This window comes from Phalacrocorax carbo, chromosome 6 (assembly GCF_963921805.1).
Source record: "Phalacrocorax carbo chromosome 6, bPhaCar2.1, whole genome shotgun sequence".
In the NCBI taxonomy this organism is placed as follows: Eukaryota; Metazoa; Chordata; class Aves; order Suliformes; family Phalacrocoracidae; genus Phalacrocorax; species Phalacrocorax carbo.
The window spans coordinates 11912045-11936840 of record NC_087518.1 but is presented as its reverse complement, the minus strand read 5'-3'; the positions used below and the strand labels follow the sequence as shown (position 1 = coordinate 11936840).

Here is a 24796-nt window from a genome sequence, read left to right as displayed (position 1 = left end):
TTATCTACCAACCCTTCTAAGGCATGTATCATTTCATAACCACCTGCTGCTTTATTCACAGGAAACAGATCTATAAAAGATACAATAGCCTATTGTTCAACAGAAAACTCCATGCTTTGTTGTTCTTTTTTTTTTTTCTTTTTAATAAGAAACCAAAATTACTTTTAAAGGAACAATTTGTTTCAAGCAACCATTTTCAGCCAAAATGATGTAGATAGTTATTTGCATAGCAGTAGCCTTTATGAGACCAAGATATGAGTCAGAACATGCCTCTTATCAAGCAGGTTGGCTTCCAATGGATACCACAGCATATTTGTTCCCCCCTGCAAACCTTCAGCAGATAGACAACGATGATGGAAGAAGACTCCCACTTCTCATGGAGAAGAGAGTTTCAGCATTTAGCAAACAAGTGGAAGATGTAATACGTGCACGCATGCGCACACACACACAGAGCACCCATTTAAGGTAGCTCTGCAGAGAAGCCAGGGTTTGGAAAGATTTAACCCACAACAACTTTCAAAGGATATTAGACACCTCATAAGGACTGATCCAAGTCCCATCTGATAAGAAGGAATGCTGGACCCAGCAAGCAATGCCAAGATCCGGTACTCCTCATGCTTTCTTTAAATACATGATGTTCCATTAAAAAAAAAAAGCATAAAAAGGAAAGAAATGAAAAAGACATGATTTAAGAATCTGCAGTCAACCTGCCATTACAGTTGTGTCTTTTATATACCAGAGACATTGCTACAATGCATTGTCTGTCAGCCATTATTGCTGTGGATGCCAGTGCAGAGCAACTTTATTTATCTAATCAGAACATCTGAGGGAGTGTGCTATAGAGGACCTGGAAGCAGTTCTTAATTTCCACTCAAGCTGACTGAGAGATGGACAAAAAAATACTTGAGAAAGAGACTAGAATTTATTATTAAATCCAGTTCCATTTTTTTCTTTGGTTTTCTGAGAAAATTAACATCACATGCTGCCTCTACATCCACCTACTGTCCTTTTGCACTTCTGGAACACAATGACCAATATCCATCAACCTGAGGGTAAAGGAAGCAGCCTGAAAGAGGACTATAGTCCTGCAACTTTCATTAAAATTGTGTCTTGAGGAGGAAAGACCAGAACTATCACTCTCAGCAAAGCAAAGAGCTGCTGTGCGAACCAGCTCTAGACCAGCTTCACCACTCATTTTCCTTTGCATGGTAAGGCGGAGAACAAAGGATATTTGACGCAAAACTTGAAAGTAAGGGTTATTTTGCTCTTCTTCTTACAGAGGAACACATGTTGTTCTTCTGAAGTAACCTGTGATTTTTTCTCTTTATTTTAAAAATACCAGGGACAACTCTTTCCCCATTCTGGTGAGAATACGCTTCTGTGCATTGTTACGCTTATTAAGAGTTTCTTGAAGAACAGCATAGACTGGTCTTCAGCACGAATAGCTTTTCCCAAACACCTTCAATTTTATACACCTCCTCCAAAGCATCCTTTAAAAACATCCATGCCAAAAAGGTCCATTTCACTCAGTGAGCCCTCTCCAGTTTGCTTTTCTTAAGTGCTCCCCAGCAAGATTTGAATTTCTGTTGTTAAAGAATAAAAATAAAGAGAGAAAGGGAGACACACTTCCCGTCTCCCAGTCCCTCTCATCCTCCCAGGCATTTTCAGACAGGTTCATCAGTTTATATTTATGAACGGCCTGGTACCAGGGGAAACTATGCAGTTTTTCACCCCCTTGGCAGGTCACATTTTCACACACAGACACACACACAATGCAGTAATTTTGTGCATGAGGTACAAGAACAGTGCAGAAACCAACTCAATGAGATTATTATTTCTCAATGGTTCTAGTGCCTGAAATGATGTTATTAAAGTTACATTTTCTAGTCAATCTGGCAATTTCTCTTATTAAACAGTGTAGACCATACTGGGGAGAGTCCAACAATAAACTAGGAAGATGAAATATTGCTGATATACTAATCATGTTATCTGAAGGAACTACCTTTCAAGAGTAAAAATTAAAGAGGAATAAGACACATTTTCAGGCTGATCTTTTGTGAAAGTTATCCAAGTGAGCAATTCTAATATGGTGAGAATTGACTGATAAAGTCTAACGCCATTCCCCAGGAAGAATGCCTCTCTAGATACAACTGGGTTTATTAATCTATGCAGCAGGCAGCAGTAAATCCTAGCTGGCAAGAGAATACAATTGCCCTATTAACTCCACGCAAGCTTTCAAACTTTCTCTTGAATATGGAGATGGATAAGAAACACAGCCTGCTGAATCCAAACCCTGAGGACTTTCCTTCATTCAAGAGCAAATGCCATGCTAAGTGACTGTGGGGTGAAATCAAATTAAAAAAAAGACAGCTCTATTGTGGCTTTTCAATCAAATGAAATTGAATACTGTCAGTTTATTAGACTTTAGCACTCAAATCACTAGTGCCACCTAAACCTAGTGGCCACTATTACTGGTTTGTTTAAAAACCTTCCAGTGGTCAAAAAGCTAAAACATATTGTGTTTTAATGAAAACCACCATGACCGCTTTCACTGCACAGGGTTTGGCACTAAGCTGCCTCCCAGCTGGGAAGGTTTGTCAAAAGGTACACCCAAGCAGGCAAAAGCTTTTACTTTTGACTTAATAGTTAAAGCCAAAAACATTTATCAATATCCTTATTACGAAATATTTTGTGTTGAGTTTTTTTCTGTCTTACCTAATGCTGGGCTTGGACTCACAGAGGTCCAAGGAAGAGGTGGGGAGACAGGATTCAGGTGCCATTGGCAGTGCCAAGAACCGAGCACCCTCATGCACAGCCTGGGTGTGAATATGCAGCAAAAGTCAACAGCTTGGGGGTGACAGGACAAGTAGATGTCAGGACTTCCACCTTTTGAAAGGGAGACCAATGTGCTGCAGTAATAGCAATAGTTAATTCTTTGACCTATTTTACCTTTTACAAACTCCCTTTTAGTCCCTATGACCTTTGCCTTAAAAATGGTTTCTGCTGTCTTCCATCCTCCAAGATCTTATAAAAGAACTGTCAAATCAAGAGGTTCTTAACTTCCCAGGTAGGGAGGGAGCTTCAGAAGCACAAGGTAGTGAGTGCTTCACTGAAAAGAAGGGGAGAAGACAATCCATCTGGTGCTCAAGCATGGCAGCAGAGCACATAACTTTTCAATGAGGAGGTAGAGAGCTGGGATGTGGGAAGGAAAGCTGTAGAGACTCATCCTATATGTGGGAATGTGCGTGTGTCCTCCTGTTTGATCCCATGAGAGGAAGTAACTTCCTGGACATTGTGTTACCAGATGTCTTGTCATGACGGATGGGCATCTTTCTAAAAACTGTTCAGCACCCCTTAGACAGGGGATCCAAGGCACGATTCACAGTAATTGGGCCAAGCTCTTTGACCTGTATTATGCAGGAGGTGGGACTGGATTATGAAAGGCTCATTCAGGCTGAAAAGAGCCAAAAAAAAAAAAAAAAGGTGAACATGCTATTTGGGCAGATGCTAGCTGAAAAGAAAAATCACAGTTCAGTGAAAAGGTCATTTTTCTCCATAATAAGTATTTTCTGTGATTCTGCCAGCTCAAAGCTTGAGATCGCACCCTCATGTGAAGCAGGAGGTTACCTCAGTATTTCTCCAACAGAGCCAAAAAGCAATGAGTGTCCAGGTTCTCTATACTACATTTTTCTGCTGAAAGATCCTGAATTTCAATCAGAGGAAAACCAGAATACCTACTCTCCAACATATACACAGATGGGAAGTAAAGAGATGGAACATGAGTTTTGCAATAGAAGTGGGAGTAACACAAACTATCATTGGATATCCTTGAGTTTGTAAATCAATGGGTTAAGACAACAGTTGTTTCTTCTGGGCTTTGCTACAGCTGCATAACTTCTCCCACTTCAGCAGGGACACAGCAAAGACCAAATCTCTTGTAGCAGACAGTAGATAGGGCAGAGGAAAACCCACTGGATTCAGCAGAGAGGGAATACAAGGTGGCAACTAGACACCATGTCAACACGCAGCCTGGTAATCCTTTTTGGAGAGAGACTCACTACAGTTTTAATACCTTTTCTGTTGTTGTTGTTTTACTCTTATAGCACTTCCAAGAGAGCCCATGTTACACAAGTAAATTAAGTGCTCCCAAGAACATACATAAAATTTTAGCATCTGTGCTAAACTTACAGCGTGCAATGTGGAGAGCAACTAAGAGTGGTAAACCTATCTTAAGGAAACCTGCTAGAAAATATAACTCCTTAGATGAGGATTTGGGGAAAATGCCCCCTTACACTGAATCACACCCTGCCAATCTCCAGGGCAACATCAGTTTGACACAGGCAACCCCTGCACCAGCAAGATTTAACAAGGGATGGGCAAGGAGAGCCCAGCAGGGCTGCTGCAAGGAAGGTCACTCTGCCAGCTGTCCAGGTTAGCACCCTCTCTCTGCTGCCAATTACAAGCCTGCTCTCACACAGGGAAAAGGCCCAGAAAATGAAATGAGGAATCAAATCTGGGAAATTTGCTGTGCCAGTTCAAGTGGTGGCTGAGATTGATATAAGCCCTTGCATGGTATGAATCAATCTCAGTGCCAACAGCAATAAGGAAATCCATGCAAACCACAAGAAAAAAAAAAAAAACAACAAAACAAAACAGGCAAATCAGGCAACAGAAGAGATGCACTTCAATGCAGTAACATTTAATAAAAGCATGAGCCAGGGATCAAGGGTTGAAGTGAGAAAACAGATTCATATAAAACCTAAAGGATACCTTCAGCACTAGCATAAAAAAGTCAAATAAACTATGAGAATAAGATATCAAAGCTGTCCACAACATCGTTTGCTACTGCACTGATCTTATTATCTCAACTAGGCTACCGCTTCAAAAGGAGCTATGAAAAATCAGAGCAGTCTGGTGAACGAGGACAACCCCTGGCTAACCGTAGCCTACAGCCAGGCACACGCTCAGCCCCAGCTGTGGCGAGGGCAGGGCTGGCACAAGGCTTAGAGGCTTCGCTGACTGTGGAGAGAGAATAAACCAGCCTGACCAAGCAGGGCACAGATGTAGCAAACACTCAGCTTTCTTTGAAGCAAGGGGAGCCTATATCTCCAACAGTTTTTTTCATCATCCCATGGCCCAGTGCACCAAGGTATCTCACAGCCAGGTTTGTCAGCAACATTGAAATAGGGCAATCACCCAGCTGGAGCCCTCAGCTCACAATGCAGCCCCCAAGGTTTGGGAATCCCTTTAGGAAGACTGCAAAGACAGTTAGTACTGCTAGAAGATGGCATCATATGAGAAGACATTCAATGCAGTAGGTTGCAAATCAGGTGCTCTCTCCTGGATTTGCACTGCATTCTGATGCAAAGTGCTTAAAAACCAGTGGGAGTCAAGAAATAAGGAAGGAGTTCTAGACAGCATTAACTACTTTAAAAGAAAGATTTCTGGCACCCCATTTAGACTTGTTTCCAGCTTATCCACGAAGCTCTGCTAAACCTTACTAAGACTTAATTCCCATAAATGTGATTCTCCCCTCAGTAACAACGTTTCAAAAAAAGTAAATACCAAATCGTGGGAGCTGGATTATTCATTCATGTGGTAAAAGCCATTATATATGAATACATACAGATGTTCCCACTTCGTGACTGATCTAAACATATGTATATTTTAGACTCTGACACACACAAACCGTCCATTATGCAATGGCCCATGTACACTGTTGGGCTGCTTTTATCCTTGGCTGTGACAGGAGGATTCACAGGAGCTGTGTGAGAGATGAAATAAGCTTAAAGACTAAAGAAACTTTAAGCAAGAGCCTTGCTTAAAATGAAAGGAGGGAGGGAGAAGAACAGAAATCAAAGAGCAAAGGAATATCAGATTTAGCAGGACAACAAGATGAAATAAAGTTTCAAAGCTCAGTTATTTGATGATGGAACTGGTAAGGTCTGACCTCATCAAACCAGCTGTTAAAAATTTGCCTGAATTGCCTATTAAGTTTGGCTTCCAACAAGCCCTGCTCCTGCTTTTGCCCCACTTCTTGCTTCCCATCAAACCTTCCCTTGGCTGCAGGCTCTGCCACCATCCCATCCTCCAAACAGCCTGGTGTCCAAAGGTTAGCACAGCACCATAGCAATGAAAGCAAGCATCTATTTAATATGAATGATGGATAAGACCCTGCTCCAGCAGAGTTATTAATGCACTCCAGCTGTTTTATGTAGCTGCCATCATGCAAACGGATGTGCTGGTTCCCAGTTGCTTCACATTGAACAGGTGATGCAAAGCAGGTGACAAACTTGGTCTCAACTACAGACAGCATAAAAATTCCCAAAAGGCATGGAAACTCCTGGTGAAAATCAGAGTTGCTGCAAGCTGGGCTCTGCCATACCCTGAAAGGCTCACAAGAGATGCTCACTCTTGTGAGCACCTGTAAGGAAACGGGCAGCCTTGGAATTTTCACACGGAAATCCTGCTCTGTGCAGAATTTGAGCCTCACAGTTCTGTGAGTTAATTTTCCCTTTGGCTTTTTTATATGTTTAAAATCCAAAATTGCCCCAGCCAAAGGATTAGCTAGGAACAGGGTGACACCAACAGGAGCCACAAACTGGAGAACAGGGACACTGGTTAAAACAGTGCTCACAGTTTAGTGAGAGCCCAAGCCCTCATGAGCATCACAAAAAGGCAAAGGGACTGGCTCATGGCAGACTCTTCCTGGGCCTGGGAACAAGTCATTTTTGCATTGCCCTAGGCAAATACTTGCTCCCCCTTCAAACAAGGGAGGGTCTCAAGTCAAACCTGGATGAGAACAGGGCAGAAGCACAGAAAGCCCTCTTGGGGCTGGGCTGAGCAGCCCCCAGCAGCACAACTCCACCTGCACCCTGCAGACCTGCCTTTTCCCCACGCACCGCAACCCAAGCCCCATCATGTTTATATCTGTATAAGGGCACATATCTGAAAAGATGCCACACACACCTGAAAAGACACAGCTGGGAGTTTTACAGATTACAGAGGATAGGAAGTGGCAATGAACTCAGGGAAAATTCAGGTGTAGCTAAAGACTGCAGAGTCTTGGGGAGAGAGGAGACTCATGTGATACCCCTTCTCCACTAAGGAACACAGACCATTAAGTGTAATGCTCCTCATTATGCTTCCCAAATACCTACTTAATTTTGATTCAACAAGGCACTTGTGCTAATAAAAATTAAAACCAGCAGGTTCCATCAAGTGTGTAATAGATGTGTGGAAGAGCAGCGTGTGCAGGTATTTCTAAAATTAACTACAAATACTAAAACTGACTACTTTCCAAGCCTCAAGAAGTCTGGGGAATGCTACAATGCCTGTATGCATGCACTCGGCAGGGTGCTGTGCGGGCGCTTGCCCAGGCCCTCACCATACCAAGGGGTTAGAAGAAGCAACATCCCTGCACCAGGCATCTCCCATTTCCACCTTGCTAACCTCTAGAGGGAGTCTGGATGTCTCTGAGAGCAGATATTTCCAAGTACTTACATCTTGCCACTGCCTGCCAGAACCAAAGGCAGCTGCCAAGTAATACATTTCCACCAGTTTTGCACGAGCGGGAATGTCTACAGGTCTGTATTGGTGCAAAAGAGGTGCAAGAGAGCTAAGTGTGCACAGGGAGATGAGAGACAGAAGATCAGCTCTGTGAACATTAGGTACAGCAGATCCATTTAATGATTAAACACACATGATTGTTTGCTTACAAAACGAAGTGTCACATAAATCTGCTAGGAGCTAATTGCCTATTATAGCTCACAGTACTGCTTGAGTCAGCTGCTGAATGATAAAGGGACTTCTAGAAAGGAAAGCCAGTGGAGCTTTACTTGCTCACCTACACCACAGCCTGCAAAACACTTTGTTTTCCAGTTCCTACAAGGTGACCGCTTATCCCTCCACCAAGCTTGCTTGAGTGGGAAGGTAGGGGGTAAATTGAAACACAGGGGGAATGGGGAGTTGCATTGATTCTTTAAGTTATTACTACTAATAAAACACTTCTCTCTTGTCTCATGCTTCTTGCCCCAGCCTCACAAATCATGGCAGCTCTCTGGATTGTCCCTGGAGCCAGCCTGAAGCTGGACAACATTTGCCACCACCTTGATGGCACCAATTGCCTTGCATAGCCCACCTACAGCAGCAAGGAGCGGGGGATGTCAGGCAAAAGAGCCACGTGCTATGTAGCAAGGGCAGGTGAGGGAGCAACAGACCACAGGGTGAAACCTGGTTTTGGAGCAAAATAGGAAGTAATGAGGGGTGTGCCCTCTGTCTCAGAGCTCTTCTAACTTCACCCTGATTTTAACTCCACAGGTATGGGGTTTACAAGTCACCTGGGCTGTTTGATCCAGATCTATATGTACCCGAGCATCTTCCTACAGATTTCTCTGGATTTCAGGCATACATCTCTGTGGCTCTATCCCAGAACCCCGTGTCTAGTCCATTCCTATCTCACACACAAACGCTTGATCCCCACACATGGCTTCATTGCATGCTGCAGAGGAATCAGCTGGGGATGGACCTGCAGAAAATCTGCCCATAGATCCCTTCCCCACACCTGGGGGGCTGCTGGGCTGCAGGTTCGAGACACTCTTACAGCATGAGCAGAGTGCAGTGTTTCATTGCAAGAAGGAACACGAGCTGTTTACACAGTAGATTATACGGGAAATGCATTACATTATTAAAAACAAAACAAAAAACACCTTTAGCAAAACATGTACATTCATCTTATACCAAGACTTTAATCCTACCCAAACAGCGCTGCATTCTGCAAAGAAATTATCCTCTATAAACCACCAGGGCAGGAGCAGGCCACATCCCTCACATTTTAGGCTGAACCATCCACTGCAGTAACGACCCCATACAGATCAGCCATCATGCCAACAGCAGAAAAGGAGGGGATCTCCACTGAGACCTCGTGGAGAAGCAGATTTATTGCTCGAACAACTCCACCAAGGCTGGCAGTGCAACAGTGGGGACCTATTAGAGGTTTCACTCTGACCTTCATGATTTGTACCATCATGCACATGGGTGCTCAAAGATAGAGGAGCAGATCCATGACTTAGCTCAGCTATTTGGCTGAGAAAAGCAGCTGACTGGAGCTGTGCCAGCCCACTCTCACTACAGTGAGAGCTCCCGCAGGGCAGGGGATGGGTGTGCTGGACCTACAGGCTCCAGGGGCACTGAGAGGCCTCAGAGAAAGGATAAGTTATTTGGGATATTGAGCAAGTCAGTTTGCTCAATAGCTGCAAACAACTTTGCATACAACCTCCAAAACAGCAGCAGGCACCAGATCAGGGACCTACCTCCCTTCTTTGGGAAAGAGAAGGATGCAGTGAAGCAGAAGGATGCAGCAAATCCCATTTTCACCCATATGCCAGGGCAGCAGGGAGCCAGATCTTACTTTTACCAGCACAAGTTCCTGCCTCCCAGGACAAAAGTGTATTTATTCTTTTTGCAACTGCTTCACTGCCCTTGTCACCTTAATGCTAACATTGATCTTCCCAAACCTGAGCCAGCTCCTAACTTACAGCTTCATTAGGATATACCACATGAGTGTTAATTATACACTGAGATGGGAAGCTAGAGTACTGCTGGGAAGAAAACCACAACTCCTTCCACCTTTCTAACATGATTTCATGAACCTGCACAATGAGAAACGGATCAGTTGTGAGGCACAATTAAGTGGGATCATCTCTTCAACTCTCAGCTATACTAAATAATTTACAAGGCCATTTTGGGACTGACATGCAAAGCAGTTTAACAATGATTTAACAAAGAAGTATGATATCCCATCCTTTCATGGTTTCCAGGTGTTGGGACCAATTTACTTCACAGCAATTTTCATTTCTGGGCTTTTTTTTTTCCCTCCTCCCCACAAAAACCTGCAGCTGACAACTATGCTGGCATCTACAGAAGCTACGAAACGAATTTCCCTGTGAAGCAAATTCTTCCAGGATGAATTGAATGAGAGCAGAGCTCATAATTGCACATTACTGAAAACATTTCTGATAAAAAAACTGGGGAGATATTTTTATCCACATCTCCAGTTGAAAATTGCTGGGAAAGATGCTTTTGAAAAGCCATCATCTCCAAGCATGTAATTATCAGATCCTTGAACAAAAACACACGGTCAAAGGAAAAAAAAAAAACTTTCATTGAAATAAAAAAATTGGGGATGGCAATTGTTGGGAATGGAATGAGAGAAATTCTTCATCCTGTGTGATTTTGCATGTCTCTGAAGTTACCAGACTGATTTGTAAATCCACAGATTAATAAATTTGCGGCTGAGAACATAGAGCTTGGTTAGTAATTTTTTTGTTATGAATGGAATAACAACATTAAAAAAAATCAGAAGCAGACAGGCACTCAGACTGTCAGAGAACCAGAATTTCCTAACTCCCACATAAGCACACTTGTCTTGAAACTGTATTCTGCCACCTTGAATAGACAGCCATACAATGACCTGGGGGTCCTATCCTATCAAGGCTTAAGACTATGCCTACCCTGATGGGATTACTCACATGCTAAAAATTATGCAGTAGCTGAACTGACAGCCGAAAAGAACCTTAAATGTTCTTATGCCTAGTAGCATTCATTTGTCAGTAGATGAATGTTGCTAAATATTTATTTTTGCTCTACTTTCTCTCCTCACGTTCTGCCCCAACACCTCTTTCTGATTAGTATTACTTGTTAGCATTAATTGTTTCTTTTGTTTGCAACACCTACACATGCATAAACAAAAAAACATAGGCACCTTTCCCTCCAAGTTGCCCAACAACTTTTTCTGACCTTCTGGGTAAAATTGCATATGATTTCCATCCTTGAGTTAAGTAGATGATATCACAAGCAACAAACATTAGCATCCACATACAAGTATCAATGTTAAGAGTCCATTTTCAAAATAAATCAAACCCTACATGCTCTTATGTATACAAACACTTCAGCAGTGTGGGTATCCTTGGCTTGTAAGGATTAACCAAACAGAACACACACTATAAAGAATAACAAACCTGGACATAAAGCCAAAAGCAAGACTTAACACACCACATGAAATTCAGTCCCCTACTATGGGTCACTCAAACCCAGAGTGCATCTCTTCCAGCAGTAATGAGATTTTCTTAAGCAGGTTGGCAGGGAAGCAAACATCTGGGCTGGAAACTGGACTCCAACAGTAAGTGCTGGAGAGAAAACCTAAACAGCAGTTGTTCAACTGACACTTTGGACTGACATTTTTATTAAGTCTGCCTGGCCTTTGCATTGAAGAACATCCTTTTACTAACAAATGTGCATGAGCACAATCTTTTAAGAGGAAAAACCCACTGTAACCTCCACACAGGAGGTGAAAAACCAAATAAAAAGATAATTTGTTTCTATAGGCCATGAAAAGTTGTAGGAAATTAGTAGGTTTTCTTCTATAAAAAGCAATTTTAGCGGAATGGGTCATCTCTAGAAAAGAGCAAGAACTCATTTCCACTTTGTAGATCAGCTCATTTATACTTAACACAGTCAACAAAACTTTAGAGACCTGGCCACCAAAGTCCTAAAGCCATCAGCATATATCCTCACAACCTTATGGAGAATGGGCAAGACATCGCAAGACTGCAGAAGAGCAAAATCCAATGTTCAACTTGAAAAAAAAACAAACCAAAACAAATAGAAGTGACATCAGAGTGGGGGTGAGAGAATGACAAATTCATCTCCTTCTCTTTCAGTTCCTGGAACCGGCCATCTGTGTGAGCTGCTAAAACAAAATGAGGAGGACTAACCACAAATCTGGACCTACCACAAATAAGTCATGCCCACTCAATTTCTTTCTATGACAGAGCAACATTTCTAGATAGACAGAAAATGCAAGTTGTTCTATCTCAATTTTAGAAATGCTTCTGACACTGTTTCACGTGCTATTTTTATAAATATGTTTGGGAAGCAGGAGACAGATGATTATGAAGTATATGCAAAACTGATTGGAAAACCACACACTGAGAAAACTCATCAGTTGTTCACAATCAGAAGGGATGGATGTATTAAACGAAGTTCTGTGGGGGCCCATCCGCAGCCTGGTAAGACTCCAGGTTTTTGTTAAGTGACCTGGATGATTGCAGAGAGATGGCTTTTATGTTTATGACAGTTACCAGCTATGAGGGACTGGAAACAGGCTGGGAAGCAAATTTTGAACCCAGAATGATTCAAATGTGTTTGAAAAAAACAAATATACAGTTCAGCAGAGGAGAACACAAGCTACCAGACCTGGGCAGGAATAAGCAAATGAATAAAGGATGGAGAAAAACTAAGTGACAGTTGCAGGACTCTTCAGATACTATGGACTGCAAACCAAATGTAATTCCACAGTGCCATGTCATATGCAAGAAAAGCTAACACCTCAGTACAAAGAAAAATGGGTATAATCTGCAAGATCTGAAAAATCATCCTTTTGTTTTACTCAGCTCCAATAAAAGCCTCAGATTGAGTGCAGTGCCGAAGTTTGGGTAGCATAGTTCAAGAAACGTGGTCCAGCTGGAGTTCATTCACACTGAATCAGTTCAGTCTGGTCAGATGCCTAGAAAACCATGACTTCTGAGACTGGGAGGAGGAATGCGTTGTCTACGCTAAACAGAAGAGAGGTTGGAGAGAGAAAGGGTTATTTCTGTCTTCAGACATCCAGAAGAGCGATACACAGAGGGAAGGAGTAATCTGTCGTCTCAGTTAGGACAGGAAACAATGGCACCAAAATTGCAGATGCAGAAAGCTTTTCCCTAATATTTAAGTTTAGTGAATGAATGTGAGCTGGTGTGGTGTTTCCAGCATGGACATATTCAGATGCATGGTGGATGGATGGTAACATAGGTACAGCTGATACTAGCTTAAGGGCAGAGGAATGGCCCAGATAAACTCTCTCTGCCCAGTTTTGGCTCAAGTAAATTGAGATCACTGTGATTCAGCTCCAGACCCAGACATATCTGTCTTGGTATGCACAACCCAGTTACTCTTTCTCTTAATCTTTCATTTTGCTGCCACTGAGGCAAAGCTGACAAGTGACGTAAGCAGCTTGATGAGCAGGAGTTATATTAAACAGCACAATTGTGATAAATTCTTCAATAAGAAAGATAAAATCTTTCTTCCTAGGAGATTTATCTATGAAGATTTCCTTCTGTCTTATTCCTCACATTAGTTTTCTATCCCTTTCAGATATTTTTTTTCTCTATTTCTCCCCCTGCCTATTTGGCAAGCAGGGAAGATCTGGGGTTATTACAGAGAGAGCAGAGCACAGCACAGAGGAGCTGATCTCATGAAAACCAACAAGCAAGAAGGGGCAAAAACCTATTAACAAGTCTCTTTTCCTACAAATAAAGGGTGCGGCTTTGCTGGTCAGGAGGAAGGCACAAGAAATTCACACTGCTCTCTCCTTGGTCTGCAGAGGGTCCATCTCACACTAAAAGCATGGCTTCTAATGGCAACAACAACAAAAAAACTAAAATCAAACACAAACCCAAATAGAAAGCACTGAACATCCTCATCTACCATCTTTATTTTTCTTTTGCCTTCTATACAAACCATATTTTAAAAAATAAAAAATAATGAAGTCACCCAATGCATACATCTGAAATACAAAGGGTCTTCTGAAGTTGCCTGTGCTGTAGTCAATTAACCATTTAACCTGGGCTGGTTTGTGATGGGATCCTCAGCTCATCACTTAGGGCAGCATGAAGGAGATTCAATGGCTTTGTCCTTCTGGCCACTCTTGCAGTGATCCTGCAGTAAGGACTAATTGAACAGAAGTTTGCTAAAGCAAAACATATAGGGTCTTCCTGGACTTCAGAAAGGTCATAAAGCATTTCAGGGACATTCTCCAATTGCAAAATTGCAAGGACTCTTGTGAAAACACAATATCACACTGTGTGGCTCTGCTGATACCAAGCTTGCTCTAACCAGAAGATAAATGCTTCCCCCATCTTCCACAAAACAAGTCTACTAGTTTGCATTTTCTGACCTTTCCATTCTGAAGGACAGACAAAAGCTCTGTTATTAAAATGTCCCATCAGAAAACTTTCAAGAGTGGCTGGTGGAGAGGAAAGAAATCACCAAGACCCTAACGGTGGTGGGTCCAGGAAGCACTTCTGAAACATTTGGAATCCTCTATGAAACGATCCATCTCTTTTTCATTTTTACCCCTCACACTTAAAAAGCTAAAATGAACGATGTGACAGTAATTCACTTTGTTTCCATCTCAGATGATTTCCAGACAAGGGGATGAGTCTCATGAAGAAGTCAGGTTGACAGGAGAAAAACCACATTAAAAACCCGGCTGAGTGACCAAAAGAGCACTGCACCTCAGCAAAAGCAAACCCAATGCCTTGTGGTGAGTCTCCCTCAAAACTTCTCTCAAGGCACTAAAGTAACTAAGAAGAAAAAGGATGGCAGACATGAAATGAGATCATAGAATGGTTTGGGTTGGAAAGGACCTTAAAGACCATCCAGTTCCAACCCCTGGTCACAGGCAGGGACACTTTCCACTAGACCACATGCTCAAAGCCCCATCCAGCCCAGCCTTGAACACTTCCAGGGATGGGGCATCCACAACTTCTCTGGGCAACCTGTTCCAGTGCCTCACCACCCGCATTGTGAAGCACTTCTTTCTTGTATCTAATCTAAATCTACCGTCTTTCAGTTTGAAGCCATCACCCCTTGTCCTATCCATACATGCCCTGTAAAAGGTTGCCCGCTCCGCCTCTGTCTTTGGTCTGTGGCTGGTGCAAAGGATGGCCTCATCTGTGGGATGCTGAGGAAACCAGTACCTACTTGGTGATGAAAGCATGGGCTTGGTCCTCAGGATCACCACCAGCACAAGCTGTAAGGGTCTGATACCAGGGTGAAGACAGCTTCCTTCCAGGTCAATGACTGTACCATTCCCTTGTACATGACAGAGCTACACACCACATTGGCCCAAGGTTCTCCAAGAAACGTTTGGGGCTGGAATCAGGAATATTTCTCATTTGGTGACCCAACACCCAGATAACATCACCATTTGCAACTCAGCAATCATCAGGACTTGCATGAATGAAGCACCAGGTGTGTCTGGCAACATGTTTGAGGAACTGAACAAATTATCCCCTCTGTGGCTGGTGGCACCGAGGAGACTCCTCCAGCGTAGTTGGTGTCAGCCACCTCTGAGCTAGGGGCCCAGCTTATGGCTCAGCCCCAAGAGCAACGTGAGCTCCTGCCAAGTTGTCTTTTGATCTTTTCATGGAACGGCTGCATTCCTGCCCCATTAAATCACGCGCCCAGACTCCCTCTGCCTACTGGGACTCATCGCCATGTCTCAGGCAGCTTCAAAATAAGCCCCAGCCCCCAAACCACTCCTTGCTGTGCTGCTACAGTAAGGGAACACTGCATCTAGTCACCAACCATGGGATTAGGCAACACAGCCAGACTAAGCTGCTTTACACCTGGTTTATTTTACCTCTCAGATTTAGGGAGGAAAACAATTTTCTAAAGTAAGGTTCATGCTTTAGGGCATCTTGGGGCCAAGAAGAGGACAAAGTCAGTCCCACTACATCACTTCAGGCAACACAAAATGATTCAGAATCCATAAACTACCTCTGTACTTCCAACTCCAATGTCTTTGCTTTCAGAAGGGAAACGCTTGCATCACAGCAGCAGAGTGAGATCCATGCAGTATATTTAGCTGCAACAAGCAGAGCTACAGCGTGCAACGAAGTACCTGAATATTGCGCCCAGTTAGAAATATCAGAGCCTACCCATCCTGGAAAGACTGGGGCCAGGATTTGGTGACCGTGCCCTTTGTAAAGGTGCCCTTCTACACTCATCTACCCACTCTTTTTGCGGAAATGAAATAGATACTCCACAGTAATAGTGAATTGCTCACCCCAGGTTTCTAAAACAGGGATTATCAGCTCATTGAAATGGCAGATTTCTAGCAGGAGCTGAAAAATTTATTAGACAAGGTAGTAGTAGATTACACTGGAGGTGGGGGTTATTGGCAGTGATTCTACCATGTTCAGCAGAGTCCCTTACACCTGTCTTTCCCCCAGCCCTCTAATTCACCGTTGCTGAATGCCCAGCCCATTCACATGCTGATCTTGAGAAATAAGAGACCTACATTTAGGTTTTGTTTTTTTAAAAAAACCAAAACAGCTGTAAAGGCTTCACAATATCTGGGGTGCCTTAAGAACAGTCTCTGTGCCTGCCAATCTTCCAGCTGGAGAAGGGGAAGGAGGGAGGCAGCCTGAAGGGTAGTCTCCAGTGGTCACAGGGAGAAATTATTTCTGGAGAAGCAGAGATACATTTTGCAAATCAAAGCAATTAAGTCACAGTTCATATGCAATGGTTTGGATTTGGAAAAGCCCCTTCAATGTTGCACATGAAATTGTTAATGATATTTAAGGTGGTTAAAGGAAATCAGTAAAGAAAAGTAAACTATTGGGGGGGGAGGGGGGGGAGAATACAGACAGGCTCACTCACCAAAGTCTGACTGCAAATCCTTTTTCAGTCCACAAAGCATGTCTGCTGTTATCTATTAAATCATTCAACTAATTGCAACAGCCGCTCCTTTCTCTCTCCCTGCCTGCACTGGAATCACTTTCCAGCCAGCTCAGGCTCACTTTCAGGCTGCCTCCCACAGCCGAGCGGGATGCTCCTCACTTCACGGCAGGAAAATAAAAAAAGAAATCATCCTGGGCACTCCAGTTCGCGAGGACTCAAAAATATAGCAATCCTTTAGAAAGAAATGTCTTTAAATGGCTGTTTAACCTGTGACTCGCCAGTCCTGTGCAGAAATAGGAAAATGAACGGTTTAAGTTTTTTTTAGCTGGTCCTAAAAATCCCGTGCTAGTTCTCTCGCCTCGACTGGCCATCAGGCATTGCAAAGCAAAAGTTAGAAGCGCAATGATTAAACAGAACAGCTGGTCGAAGGGGAGGCAGCCACTGAACCCTGACTCTCCGGCAGATGCAGCAAATGTCGAGCGTGCACTTCATTCCCAGCGGTATTCCACCTCACGCCCCGCCGGTCGAGAGCGGACATCATCCCATTGAGATGTGCTGGCCCTTTCCTGCCTGAACCCTTCTGTGGCTTTCATGGGGATTTCAGGCGGGGGGGGAGGGGGGAGGGGGGGAAAAAAAAAAATAAAAGGAAACACGGGCAGCCGGTACTGCGGCAGAGGTACCGCTGCCCTCCACGCCGTGCTCAGAGCCAGCTGCAGAAGTTGGCCGGCAGCGGATCCTCGCGCAAACCTCCAAGTTGCAGCAGCAGCAGCGGGGCTGAGCACAAGAAGAGGCTGCGACTGCAGTATTGCCTGACACACTTTCCTCTCCCCCACCCCCTCTTGGCAAGTGCTTGCAGAGCCTCCAGCACCTTTCAAGGCAATGTCAAGCTACTGTCAAAGCATTACACTGCCTCCCAAATACACACACACAGTGCTGGTAAGGGAGTATGAAGCTGCAATCTTACGTCCTGCCCTATAGCATTTTCTGAAAACTAGTTTTAACCCTCTCTTAGGAAGGGCAGTGGCAAAATGCATGGAAGCCCTCTGCTGGGATTTGGGCAAGCAATGGACTGCAGTGAGGGGAGGCTTTAGGGGCAATGCTGGTCACCAGCTGGGTCACAGGGAGTCCTGCCCTCCAGGACAGGATGCTTCATGTTCTGGCTTATCCCAGAACAGCTGGTCCTCCACCGCGGGTGGAGATAGGGTACTGGACTAGAAAGAAATTGTTGTAATAAACCAGTTTCTGCTTCCTTTGCTATTGAAAATGAAAAACAAAGTAGGCTGACTTGTACTGGAGATACAGAGCATGAGGGTGATGCCACTATCCTGGCCCTGGGGTATGAGGCAAGGGAAGCAGCAAGGGTGAGCGCAGGGCTCACATCCCACCTGCAGCACCATGCAGGTCCCCATTTCAGTCAAGCTGTGAGACACAAGCCCTATTGGTACCAACCAGCCCATGGCTTACATCCAAAAGGCAGTTTTCTCCATAGTTGCTGTATTTCCTTGGGAACTGGTTTCATCTATAATGGCAAGATTATACCCGCAAATGGTGAAAAGAGAGCAATACGTGCATGGTCTGAGGCACGAAGGCACAAAAGCCATCTACATTTTTGTAGGAAGGTCCAGCCATGTTTGAGACTCCTACCAGATTTGGCTGAAAGTGCTCAAGAGGTTACAAATTTAGAAGGATACTCATGGAGAGGCAACAAGGTTAAGTCTTGTTTCCATAGGAAACAAATCAGGATAAATCAAAAGGGCCTGAACATATCTGGATGTGCCAGCAGGAAATTTTGCCAACCTGGGGACCCTAACTCTGTGGTCCATGTGGAGAAGGAGAACTGGGTTTCAGCCCAATGTCAGAGTTCTTGCTTGGATTGAAACACAGCATCATCTCCATTTTGGTTTGAACTCAGCTGTTTCAATACACAGACAACTTATACAAAAGCAACAAAATTACTAAGTAAGAAAAACCTACTTACAAAAGAGATATTTTGGTCCATAATTTGTTTTTAAGAAGTTGTTCAGTCTGACAATAGACTTAATTAGTAATTGAACCAAAATTTGCAATTAGACATTTTTTCACACAGCTATTAATGCTTTTGCTGCAGAGAAATCTCATCTTAAAGGAAAAAAACATCTCCAGTTGCACGACAAATACAACAAGAGGCTGCTAATTTGAGAATATCCCATTGCTTTGGATGCCATGAAATTAACATCTCCAATAGGATGTTTTAAAGAAAAGCTAAAAGCTATTGTTTATCTTTACACCACCATAAAATTCTTCCCAGAATATCTGCTGCATTGAGAAAGGGTATGAGAGAGCAGGTCTACTACACAGTTGAAGCTGCTTGTTTTTGTGGGTGAGAACTGGATGGAGCTGCCCTGTCCCTCTGCTACTGGTGGAAAAAGAAGAGGCATTTTGGCATTTCAAACCAAGAATTGCTTGTAGCATTTGTTGGGCTGGTCGACAAGAGCCTAGTGTGCCAGGAGCCTGGAGAGGATAAAGATGTTTACTCTATGGTTTCTGGCCAAAACCCATAAACACAACACTTCCTTTGTGTTTCAGGTGACATTATATTAAAACCAGTTGAAGTGAACAGCTTGAGTTTCTAATGGGAAAGGAAAAGGCTACACCACACACACCGGCAAAATTCGGAAGCACAAAAAGATATATATTTTGATGTAATAATATAGGTGTCATAAAAGAGTGTAACGCATCAACCTAAACTATGGCTTGACAAACTCGAGGAACAGTATGTAGAGCTTTGATTTTTCATGAACAGTCTGTACATCCTCTTGTACCTCTTGACATTCACTTTATGCTGTGTGCTCAGAATTAGCAGCTATCCAAAAATGCTCTGGCAATATCAAGTACATAACAAGTGTCACCTAAGAATTTCCAGTTTTTACCCACACACTGTGCCCACCGGAAAAAGAAGGTGGGGGGGTGGGGGGTGGAAATATGTTAAAAATGTCTTTCCACAGGAAAAAAAGAAAAAAAAGAAATCTCAGTTCTGCTTTCTTGGCATATACTGATATTCTGTTACCATCCTAGGAGTAAAAAGGGTGTAGGGAATGCTTTCTTGGGCCACTCCTTCAGCTTAAAATGCTGAGCTGAAAGCATGGGCTAAGGACAGCCCATGGCTAGAACAGATTCTGGGTGGTCCCTGCTGGAAGCATCTGTCTGCACAGGCTCTTGGTGGCCAGTAGGCCACCACTCTAGAAAAATGAATATTTACTCTTCTCAGGAACAGGCTGACCTTTCAGCAAAATTCATTTGTTCTAAGTAAGGAGTAGCTACTCTTACATACACATACATATACTAGTGCTTGGTTTATCATTTCTCGTACACAACACATACTGTACTGCTCATGCATTTAATATATCTTTCCCCAGAGCTAACTTACAAATCCTCCCAAAACCTTGGTGGGAGTGAAGCTGCAAACTTTACATAGCCTAAGCTGGTTGGGATGACATTTACAGAATACACTTTTATGCAAACAAGACAGGGAGGACAGAAGAGGGAAGATCACAGGCTATTCAGAATATCAAAGATTTAATCCACTGTTTGATGGGTATTTGTTTCTGTGATTTAAACCATTACTTATTTAACCACATCCGAAAGCATCCTCATCAGAAGCACAGGACTGTGGAACACTCCAGCAAGATCCTGAAACGGACCATTTAGCGTTGAACATGCTTTGAGCCCAGGAGAACACAGACCGAATCTTACATCAGTCCACATTAGGAAGTCTCAGGAGACTCTCTGAAGACGGCTGAATGAATGTAATGAACAGTCAGCCACAGGAAAACGATGAGGAAAAACACCCAACCACATGCGCTTACAGTGCACAGACAAACACCGACGTTCTAACCACATCTAGAAATCATATTAATAGCAACAGAAATTGCTTTGGGTTAGGGAAGGTTCAGAAGAGACTGATGCAGATGCTTTCTATTTCTTTAAAATTCAAATCTTTAAGATTTTACATTGCCATCTCCTCCTCCCCATTCTACTTCTTCCATTTAAAAACATACACCTGCACATCAGGGGTCTGCCTGGGGCTGGGAACCCCTCTTCCTGCTCATCCACCCTGTCAAAGCTTGTTTCTGGCACAGCAGACCCTGTGCTTCCAGACATCTTACTGGGAAAGCCAGTTTTTACTGGGAACTCCAACCCATCTCTGCACAAAATCAAGAGGTTTGGGGAGCCTACACCCCTCGATTGCTTTTTTGTTGCAGTGGACAGGGAGTAGGAGGAGGAACAAGAGGAAGACCCATCACACTCTTGGTGGAAATGACTTCACAGCTGATTACTCAGGTATCCACTGGATGCACATTTGTTCCATTTAATCTGCTCCAATTTTACATAGTTGTGCTTATTTAGAAACCCCAGACAACTTCATGCCAGCCTGAGGCCTGCAGTGGGGCTCATCTTTGGTCTAAGCAGATGGCCTATTTTCCCACACATAGACCCAAAATGCAACACACTATTTTATTGATATATTTTTATGGGAAAGAGAGAATGGACTTTAGAGAAAAAAAAAAAACTTTAAAGAAAAGGGTATTTAAAGAGTGTAATAACGGAGCCAGAGGAAGAAGTCCTTGATTATTCTTTCCTTTAAGTGCAAAGTCCACCAGCCAGTCCTAAACATTAATTTATTATAGGTAATGAACACTGAGAGATAAATTGACCTATCCAGTAGGCCATTAGAACCCTTGCTGCGTGACACACGTGCAGAGCACCAAGACGGAGAGTGCTCCTAGAGGTACTTCCAAGACCGCCATCCATTCCCTCCACCACCAGAGCACAATAAAATGGTTGCTGTACATTTTTCTGCCTAACAATTTCAGAGACATCTGCATCTGTCATCACCTGACAGCCCTGCAGGGGAGCGGCGGGGGAAGATGCCAGTTGGGAATGCAGGATGCCTCCTGGAGCTGATTAATGGGAAGAAGGAAGCACTGCAGTGACCCCTTCTCCCTTTGACACTGGCGCTTCGGCATTCCCTGATTATGCATTTCACCTGTATACCAGCATCCCTAACTGGGCTGAAATGCACGCCAGAGTAATAAACCTTTAGTTCAGGAAAGAAAGCAAGCTCAAAACTGTAAAAACTGGAACTTTTGGCCTGTTCCCAAAGACCAACATCCCTAGGCCAACCTCAGCAGATATCCCCCCGCCAACAGCGGGAATGTTTCCTTCCCTATTCCATGTAGATGTAAGCCCAGGCACTTGAATTTTCACTTGCTAAATTTAAAAACAAGTCAGTGAGTCTGTGTGTCTGGGACAGCACTGGTCCTTTCTCACCAAATTAGTCTAGTCTTGTTGAATGGACGCCTGGCAAGAAATTATAACCTGTGATGGCTCAGCCCTTTCATTTTGCAAGCAACTGAAAGCCAAGTGAGTTACCTAGATTTTTAGCTAAATAGAGGAGACAAAACATCTTGTCTCAACTTCATATGGAAAGCAATCACCACACTCCTCCAAGATGAACAATAAACTATATTTAACTCCCTTGAAAAACTTCACTGGCTGGTCTCAGCCAGATGACAGAGCACAGTGGTCCTCTAAACTTTAAGGGTCTGTATGTTCACCTTACAAATACATGTTCACTGATGCTTTACATCTGGTTTCTCCATGTGTGCTCCTGGCAAAAACACTTTTGTGAAACCAGAGGAATAAATACATGAAAATATACCCATGAGTAAATCTCAAGAGTCACATCACTGGGCTAACAAATGAGGCAGGATGTACCAGCATCATTACTAATGACAGCAAATTTAAAGGACTAGACTACATGAGACAGACTGTCACAGAAGAGAAATTGCTATGCAGATTTGGGAATTTAAAAATTCTACCCTAAAACCCAAATGAGAAGAGCATACTGCCATTTTCAGTAGTCACAGGGGTTTCTTTTAACAATTTGAGGTAAAACATCCTTTCAGACCTACAAAAACATTTATCACCACAGTCCTGATGGTGACTTCATGCACACTTCTCATCCTTCTCCTGGCCTGCCTTCCCCCATGGTCTGTCTTGCTACTGGGGCTTTTCTGAGTCAACCATAGGGTCAGGTATGTGCTTTCTGCAACCGTCTGCCAGAAGACATCATACCACTAGGTAAAACAAGCATTTCAAATAGGAGTCAAGAGCCATAACTAACAGGCACCATCATCAAAACCATGCCTGCAAGCCATGCCCCCACCAAGGCATGGTCTCACACTGCTTCAAAGCATTTTCCAGCATTTCTGGGGTTAACCTCAATGATTAACCTGCCTTGTCCAGGCAGCTTCTCCTTACTGCACCCTTTTAGCCGATACCTCAGTCAGTGATCTGAAGTTGTGCGAACAAGTCCAAAGCCCGGTAAAAGGACTTGCGATGCTCAGTCTGCATGGGAGGAAGAAAGTGCTCTGAGCTCTGGGGAGCAATCACATTTATGGATCCTTCAGTCATACTTCAGGTTATGCAAAGAGAAGCCCCAGCCCCATTGCCCTAGGTGAGGCCATAAAGAGTTGGTCTTCAGGGCAGCATGGAAGATGTCTTTCTCCCTTAATACTATATATATGCTATGCCATTTTTTTCCTTAGTCACTGAACATGAGGAGAAATCCCACAATTTACCCCAAGTTCTGGATTTCTGGATCTGAGTAATGAAAGTAGGAAACTACAGGGATGGGGACTCCAGTACTGGTAAGACAAACAGGCTGCAGCAAAGTACAGGACCCTCAAGATCCTTTACTCCTCAGCCAGTTCTAATGATACAAAAGACCTCATTCAGGGACCTTGTTAGCAGAGGTCAACCCAACAAAAGTGAATCTCAGCTTTCCAATTTTTTTTTTTAAGCTAAATGGAGATGAGGTTGAAAAGACACAGCAATAAGCAATGCAGCAGGAGGTTAATGATCTATCAGCAACCACCAGCCATGCCAGGGCAAGGTGGGAGTTTATGACTTGCTCCAAAAGAAGCAGAACTCTGGAAGCTGTACACACAGCATCTGAAAGCAGGTCCACCACTTTCAGCTAGACAGATCACATTTCTCCCATTTATCTCTACCTCTGTGGCTGTATTGTACAGAACAAGCACTTTTTCTGGGCAAAACACACACCCTCATTTGGGGATGCTCCTAATTAGCTTTACTGGTTTTTTTCCCCTCAAATCTTTCGTAGCAATGTAGCTAGCCAATATCAAGCAGCCTTGGGACACAAGTAAAACCCACTTGAGCATGCACTGAACCAGCTTAGCAAAGAACTATGTGTGAATGGAGGAACTAAGCAGAAACAGAAACAGAGAGCAGCACGATGCAACTGGGGGAAACCAAAATGCCTGATAGCTCTCACCTTCTCAGCTTTTAGTGATCAACGTGCCAGAATGACAGCAAAGTGTTTACAGCTAAAAAACTGGAGGGAAAGTGTCAAACTTCTTCAGTGACAGGACTGGTTCCCAGTTTTAAGGTCATTAAACCATTCCAATTTACAGTGAGTATGCAGCAGCTGCACTTGGCACCTCAATATCAAAACCAGTGCTGCCCTGGCAGAGCCTGTTCATGATCTCTCCTCTTCAGCAGAAATTCTGTTTCTTCTTTATACTTTATTAATATCGCCAAGAATGAAAACAGTGATGGGTCTGTATTAGCAGCCAGCCAGTATTCACCCTCCTTCCCCACTATGGGTAGGCAGTTTAGAAGAAAAAAGCTCCATCACATAGACCACATTAATCAAAAACAGAAAAGAGTAAACATATCCAGCTGTGGACCTTGGGATATGGAAAGAAAATGGCGAACTGGCACTTCAGCCCTCCAAAAACAGGACAGCAGCCCCAGCTCCTCAGCCTAATCAGCCAAAGCAACAGCAGGAAGCTGCCCTGTGGGAGCAGGGGTGTGAACTCATTGATGGGTCTGCAAAGCACATCAGCGTTCCTGAACCTCTATGGTCCATGCCACAGGAGCTCAGGTCTTTGCAATAGTAGACTCGCTCCTCTTGCTTCAAAAGGACCCAGCCCTTGAGCCCAAACAAAGGCTCCTTCCAGTAGCAGGGACGCGGGCTATGCCATGTCTCACCCCAAAGGAGAGAGAGACAACGCTACAGCTTCCTGCAGCCTGAAGGACAGGCCTTAGCATTTCATCAGCATCCCAGCTCCACTCCTCTCTGTGGGAAATAAAACCTCCCCTTCCCCTTAAGAGATTTATCTTGGCACTGGTCTTTTCAGAGGCAACGCTGCCAACGCAGATGGAAAAATAAGCAAGTGGGTCATCAGTCTTAGCAGTTGTCACACAGTTTCTTTTCAAT

General features: G+C 43.6%; 1 protein-coding gene across 2 annotated transcripts in view; it reads right to left on the bottom strand.

Annotated features, from left to right (window-relative positions):
- Nucleotides 1-24796, bottom strand: part of GRIP2 (glutamate receptor interacting protein 2) — a 130972-nt gene that overhangs the window by 67509 nt on the left and 38667 nt on the right. Inside the window, exon 1 of one of the 2 annotated variants that reach the window (XM_064453712.1) lies at nucleotides 16489-17084. The exons of the other annotated variant lie outside the window; for it this stretch is intronic. Coding sequence (XP_064309782.1) covers nucleotides 16489-16528 — 40 coding nt within the window. The 5' untranslated portion in view covers nucleotides 16529-17084. Of the gene's footprint in view, nucleotides 1-16488; nucleotides 17085-24796 lie in introns of those variants that run through there. 2 annotated transcript variants of the gene reach the window in all.